The sequence below is a fragment of the Pararge aegeria genome, chromosome 9 (genome assembly GCF_905163445.1).
Source record: "Pararge aegeria chromosome 9, ilParAegt1.1, whole genome shotgun sequence".
Classification (NCBI taxonomy): domain Eukaryota; kingdom Metazoa; phylum Arthropoda; class Insecta; order Lepidoptera; family Nymphalidae; genus Pararge; species Pararge aegeria.
In genome coordinates, this window is record NC_053188.1 from 18,253,403 (window position 1) to 18,261,082 (window position 7,680).

At 35.9% G+C, this 7,680-nt stretch overlaps 1 protein-coding gene across 1 annotated transcript in view; it reads left to right on the forward strand.

Annotated features, from left to right (window-relative positions):
* The window catches only part of LOC120626359 (tubulin alpha-1A chain), a 36,159-nt gene extending 28,479 nt beyond the window's left edge, over positions 1-7,680 (forward strand). The window contains exons 6-10 of the mRNA XM_039893861.1: positions 1,644-1,847; positions 4,159-4,214; positions 5,191-5,287; positions 6,214-6,326; positions 7,121-7,680. Of these exons, the coding sequence (XP_039749795.1) occupies positions 1,644-1,847; positions 4,159-4,214; positions 5,191-5,287; positions 6,214-6,326; positions 7,121-7,304 (654 nt within the window). The 3' untranslated portion in view covers positions 7,305-7,680. The remainder of the gene's footprint in view (positions 1-1,643; positions 1,848-4,158; positions 4,215-5,190; positions 5,288-6,213; positions 6,327-7,120) is intronic.

Genomic DNA, 7,680 nt, shown 5'->3' on the forward strand with positions numbered 1-7,680 from the left:
GTTGTCTCTACCTCTATCAGTTTTAAAAATTAGAGATGTATCATCAGCAAACAGTACAATGTCACAGGTTTCACTGACATGGTGTGGTAGATCATTTATATACACCAAAAATAGAAAGGGACCCAAGATTGAACCCTGTGGGACACCCATTGACGTAGCCGACCCCTGCGACTTAATGTCTTTTATGCAAACGCTTTGGGTTCTGTCACTGAGATAAGAGGCAACCAAATTTAGTGCAACGTTTTTGATACCATAATGGGCTAGTTTAAGAAGCAAGGTTTTATGATCGACACAATCGAATGCTTTGGATAGACCACAAAAAACACCAATGGCATTCTGCGAACGTTCCCAGGCATCGTACACATGTTTTAAAAGTTTAGCGCCTGCATCCGTGGTGCTACGACCTTTAGTAAAACCGTACTGCTCCGGATGTAGTAAGTTATTTACATTGAAGTGATTCAAAAGTTGATTTTATATAATTTTTTCAAAGACCTTACTAAGAGCTGGTAAGATTGAAATGGGTCTGTAATTGTTAATGTCGTTTTTATTGCCAGATTTAAATAGAGGTATAAGTTTACTATGTTTCATTAAATTTGGAAAAGTACCTCTATCAACACATTCATTAAAAAGTATGGCTAAGTAAGGGGCAATAACGTCTATAATGTTAGATATTACCATTACAGACATACCCCATAAATCACCGGTTTTTTTCTGTTTCAACAACTTAAAATTCTTTATTATATCATATGCAGATATATGTTTAAAATTAAATAAAACGTTGCACTCATTAACGTTGTTCCTCAATAAACTCTGAGCTGCAGTAGGTGAAGAATTAAGTGAATCAGTCAACAAAATAGGAACACTCTGAAAAAAGTTTTCAAAGGTACTTGCAACCTCACTGTCAGCGGTAACTTTATTATCATTAATAATTAATTCAAAGTTTACGTTGCGAGATTTAGCTTTCCCAGTTTCATTATTAACAATTTTCCAGGTTGTTTGTACTTTGTTATCCGATTTTATGATTTGATCCTTAAAGTATAGCGACTTAGCATGAAAGCAAACGTTCTTAAACGTTTTAGAGTACATTTTTACGTGTTGTAGGAAAGCTGGAGTATGGTTATATTGTTTTTCACCATAGAGCTCATACAAATTATCTCTACTTTTGTATATGCCAATAGTTGCCCAATCGCTAAACTTTATTTTTTTATTGAAATCTATATGTTTGAAATTGAATATTTTGTTAAATTCATTTTCTATAATATTAAAGAGCGTACCATAAATGCTGTCAGGATGACCGTTCTTAAAGGCAGGAATTTTGGATGATATTTCACCTTTGAATCGCTTCAATTTGCTCTTAGTTATCGGCCTACACTTGACGATATGTTTATCTTTGTTTATATTATTCAAAACAGTAATTTGTTGGCCACAATGATCTGATGTTTCTCATAACCATAAGATGGGTTGTCAGCTTTTTTTTGTCAGTTACGTTTAAAAACTTATAAAAAAAACCTAATTAAAAAGTTATGTTCACTTCAACCGTGGTTGGAAGACGAAAATTTTCACACGCTTTGAAAATTGCTCAAAAATCAAAGCTCGAAAATACCTACTAATCTAAACTCATCCTAATTTATCGTGCTCTTCAGATCGTGTCGTCAATCACCGCATCGCTCCGTTTCGACGGCGCGCTCAACGTCGACCTCACTGAGTTCCAAACCAACCTGGTACCCTACCCGCGCATACACTTCCCGCTGGCCACATACGCGCCCGTCATCTCCGCCGAGAAGGCCTACCACGAGCAACTCACTGTGGCTGAGATAACCAACGCCTGCTTCGAGCCCGCTAACCAGGTATTATTATTATTATTAAACACTTTATTTGTATACCACAACATTATCATATACAAAATATAATAAAAACAGAAACATATCTAAAGAAGTAGAATACAAAAAGCGGCCTTATCGCTTAATAGCGATCTCTCCCAGGCAACCTTTGGAAAAAAAGCCTATTTTCTCTCAATAAACGGAGACTTTAAACCTCAGGGCTTAATGTACGCCACGAAATAATTGTGTCTACTCATTTTCTCCGGTGTACTTGGTCCGAGGTCCGGTGTGCGTGGTGAAAATGATTAGTTTAGAAAAATAGGACGAGAAAATGGTAGACACCATTATAACGTAGACCGAATGCTAGCTCATATCTGTCTCTGACCCACCACGCTGTTTCGATTCGAGTTAGCATGACAAATTTAACTGTTTGTGACAGTTAATGATAATAATCGATTTGATGCTTAACGTGCTCTCTGAGGCACGGTTAATTTCCTTCAATCCATCTATCTAATTACATAAAGTAAAAAAATCAATACCTATTAGGCTATTATATATTCACCCAGAAATCGAATTCAGGTCCTTGTGAACTGTAGCCGATCATGCTTAGATACTACTAGACCAATAGAGAAACGTAATAAAGGAAAAATCTTTAAAACTTAATATACTAGTAGGTTTTTCCTACTGCGACTCCGCAATCTTTTTGTAATATAATATAATAACTAGTAGTGTTATACTAGACTACCCATCTGAATATTTCATCATAACTTTCAATACCGCAAATCCCGCATTGCAGTCGTCTGACGGGGTAGAATTGATTTTATATCAGTGCACAACACAACGCAGGTGACTTGGCGAGCTGCCAAGTTGCGGTATAACTCGGCCAAGGTGGTGGAAGCCGCCTTTGTGCTTTGTAAATAATAAATAAATAAAATATATACTACGACAATACACACATTGCCATCTAGCCCCAAAGTAAGCGTAGCTTGTGTTATGGGTACTGAGATAGCTGATGAATATTTTTTTATGAATATAATACACATCAGTACTTATAATATACAGATAAACACCCAGACACTGAAAAACATTCATGTTCATCACACTAACATTTTCCAGTTGTGGGAATCGAACCCACGACCTTGGACTCAGAAAGCAGGATCGCTGCCCACTGCGCCACTCGGCCGTCAAATATCGCTTTGTTTATTGTTTGTAACTTGTCGCAACCGAATAAGCATACTACCTATACCTATTAATAAGTGGTGTGCATAGAGGGTATTATGGAGGGTAGAGGTAAGGAGAGTCATCTTATATGGGAGAAAAGTTGAAAAAGTGTCCAGTGTATGCGCTAAATAACAGTTCAAAAATCCTCCACAATGGCGCTGGTGGATGCACAGGGTATGGTATGAATGTAGCAATCGTAGATGAATTGAAGTATGCCGAGTTAAAAAATTTAATGTCATTATCGACAAAAGTAGTTAATTATTGAGAATTTCAACAACTTACGTTGTACAAAATATTGTGGTAAATATAACCTTACTTCCTTGTATCTCCATACTTCCTTGTTTATTTTTCAAGCCTACTCTAACAATATTTATATTTGGCGCTTCTTTTAAGAGTTACCCTGATGCAAATGTGGCGCCATCCTAATTTAATACATTTTGACGACACTTTTTCATATACACAGATGACTCTCCTTACCTCTACCCTCCATAGAGGGTATGCACAGGGTATGCAGATGATATAAAATAATTAAATAGTTCAAACAAACTAAAAAAATACGCTTGGTATAAAAAACTAAACTAATTTCTTTCTTTTAGTTTATTCATAATAGCGATTTTTTTTAGTTTTTCTTGATCTATTATTTTTATTAGAGCAAAATTAATCGGTAACCCATCCACCATTAAAGAGATAAAATATTTTTTTTTTTTTTGTGTCCCCGTCTCTCGAAATGCAAGTTCTAATTATTTTATAAAACAGGCCATTAAAAAGTAATAGCTAACGCCCTCTACCATCTAGTAACTTAATGTTTTCTGTGGAATTTGTTAGGTACGCGAACGCCATAGGTTTTTTACATTTGGGTCTAGATGGCGCTGTAGTAATTAGTAAAAAATCTTATTTTTTATAGTGAAAATTGGAATAATCTTTTCAGATTAGTGTATTGTCATCGGTCCTCGATATGTCTACAAAGTTTGAAAGAAATCTGACCGTTTAAAGTGGGTCAAAATCGCGCCCAAAGAAGTCGGTTACAAACAAACATACAAGTGAAGCTAATATAAAGCGTGTAATATAGAAAATCTCCAGTACGATTACCTAATAATTATTAGATATTCATTTCCAGTTGGTGAAATGCGACCCGCGTCACGGAAAATACATGGCGTGCTGCATGTTATACAGGTACCAAACATATGTTATTAACATACGTACACTATACATCCCTATACCTATCCCTAATAATATTATAAATGTCAATGTAAGTCTGTTTGTTACGCTTTCACGCAAAAACCACTTAAACGATCCTCATGAAACTTTGTACACATGTTCTTGAAAGTGTTAGAAGTAATAAAGAATACTTCTATCCCGACATTAAGCTCGGTTCCTTTGGGAGAGGGGATGAAAGTGCTTGACGATTTTACACAATAACTCCGACAAATTATAACCGATTTAAATAATTATTATTGTACTATAGAGGTTGTAATATGTGTTTAATTTTGCCCAAACTGTGGTTGGAGATAGAGAACAGAACTCCTTAGCGGACAGCAGCAAACCCCTGATTAAAGGCTTAGCGATACTGAATACTTTAATTTTTTTTTAGAACTGCAACTAAACATTAATGCCACATGAAAAAACAAAATCAAACGCAGACGCAGTCGCGGGCAACAGCTTGTACTACTATATTACTAGCTACCTAATCAATAACCTATAACAGTCGCAGACGGGTTGTTGATCACAGAAGTTATATTAGTAGTAGCACCGATTACAGGGTACCTTCTACTGCCATAGCACTAATACGTTAAAACCCGTTCGAAAGGCAGATTCTTCCAAGAAGAGACAGCAAGAGACTCAGCAAATCGCTCTTTTTCAACATCATTTTACAGTTTAAAAAACCTTTAGAATTTTTCTAACTTGAGAGAGCGCGGGCCTGCTTCCAAGCCGCCTTGTCGTTAAATGTGTTTTAATATATTGTTTAAACCTAAAAGGAAGATCTACCTTCCGTATTATGTCAATTGTCCTTTTTTATAATTTCTTACCAATGTAGTACACATAAAACTGATAAGACTGGGTCACGTCTTAGAACAAAACAGTCACCGTGTATATCGTTCTGGTATATTCTATTCTACCTAATTAATTGAATTTTCTCTGAAATCCACAGAGGCGATGTGGTACCGAAGGACGTAAATGCTGCGATCGCCACAATCAAGACCAAGAGGACTATCCAGTTTGTGGACTGGTGTCCCACAGGGTTCAAGGTGAGTGCAGTACCTCACACCGTAGAAATAAATTCCATCCTCATCATCTGAATGCCTGGTATTCTTCTACTATTCGCAATGCCAGATCATTTCTACCGCGCACTTGCAAATTGTGGAACAATGTCCCATCTGATGTGTTTCCTCCAAAATACAATCTAGGGCTGTTCAAGGGGCGAATAAAAAACTCCTTAAAAACTCCTTATTATTATTATTATTATTATTATTATTATTATTATTATAAAAGAGAAAGTGTGTGGGTATGTTCCGTATAGGCTCCGAAACGGCTGGACCGATTTCAATGAAACTTTCAGAGAATCTCCGGATTGACCTGGCGAGTAATCCTGTAACGTTTGGTGACGATCGGAGCACTCCTATTTTTGAACTGTCAAATACACCTTTTATTTACTATGATGATATTATATTGTTGGGTGTACGTGGGTGTAGATAATGATCTTCACCCGCTCGAGAAGAGAATAGAAGAGAATGAATACGGAGAGAAATAAATGATTTAATATATTATGAGACTTAAATTAAAAATTTAATGATGTAAGTTTCTTGTTTAAATAAAATAAAGCAAAAACTAGCCCGGCCAAGCGGGCTGGGTACGCTAGTTAATATATAAAAATAAAGGAGTTTACATGCCACAGTTGTCAACCCGCCCAACGATTTGGTTGTTTAATGTCACACGGATTTACGGTGCTGGCTAACACGCTGAAGAAAACATCGTTAGTAAACCTTCACGCGTGAGACACGTTATTCCAAAAGTCGTGTGAAACATATCTTCCAATTTCCACTAGGCCAGCGTAGTGAACTAAGGCTTTAAGCCGTCTTATTGTGGGAGAAGACCCGAGACCTTGGCCGCGGTTAATGTGTTGACAATTTTGTATAAGAAGGTTTTCTGTATTTTAATTATTTGACCATTTCAGGTGGGCATCAACTACCAGCCTCCGACGGTGGTGCCGGGCGGCGACCTCGCCAAGGTCCAGCGCGCGGTATGCATGCTGTCAAACACTACTGCCATCGCCGAGGCGTGGGCCAGGTACTTCTCCATTTTATCTAACTTGTCTTTTAATTTTATCAATATTTTCTCTGTATCTATTTATATTTTTTTAACATAAAACTTTATTGTACAACTAAAAAAAAAAAAAATATTTTCTACATTTATAAGTCGGTGACAAGTAAAATGTAGAAATACATAGTAACATGTATATGTATATGTATAGATCATACACTTCTAACTTCGTACTTATTCCTTTTTATATAGAAGCAGTAATTTTCAACATTTTCATTAGGTTCATAAAAAAAAATACAACCAAATTGGGAACTTCCCCCTTTTTTGTAAGTCGGATAAAAACAATAATTACTGCTAAGTACCATTTTCCTTTCACTGTCTATACCGTCATTCTGTGGACATTATTGTTCAAAATCAATTTAAAGAAATAGTACCAATGAAAACTCTTGCAATTATATAAAAATGGCGCGTCCCGCTTACAAGTTTTATTGGAAATATAATAGATGGAAACTCTTTGGCGATAATAACATCTTGAATGTTATCAATCAGGGCGGGAGGAGCAAATATTTAGATTTTTGACCCTCCAAGTTTCTATATTGTGGGTGGGCGAGCTCTAAAATATAACACATTCACGAAAAAAAATATTCTGAGACCGGACAATCAAATGCATACACAATAATTGATAGTCGTACCTAAAATGCAAAAAATAGTTTTTCATTTGTTATTACCGATTTTCAAACAAAAAACCTTATATCGGTATTATTCGTAATGACGTTCGCTACAGAAACAAGATGATGAGACTGAATAATATCATATTGCAGGCTTGACCACAAATTCGACCTGATGTACGCGAAGCGCGCTTTCGTGCATTGGTACGTCGGCGAAGGGATGGAAGAAGGAGAATTCTCTGAAGCTCGCGAGGATCTGGCTGCCTTGGAGAAGGATTATGAGGAAGTGGGCGTTGACTCCACTGAGGGTGAACTGGACGAGGAGAATGAATATTAGGCTGAAATAGTGGAGCGTTAGATAATAAGTAAAGCAAAATAAAATTGTGACAGTGACATAAAATTTTCCAGTGTTTCAAATGCTTAAATTTTTACCATTTTGGTAGAATTTTTAGGTGTAAAACATAATTATTAATAAAAAACCAGTGATTCAGACGATACATACATTAAGTTTTGTATGTAAATTAAGTTAACAAATAATTAGATATAAGCAAAGTAATGTGAGCTTGTTTGAATGTAACAGTACTAATTAACAGTACAAACTTTAGAAATGTTATTTCCAAAATTGGAAATACAAAGTTTGTATAGCTGTAACACGTGAAAATTAATTTTAATTTGCGTTGCGCATTTATTAATTATAAAAAAAAACAGTGATA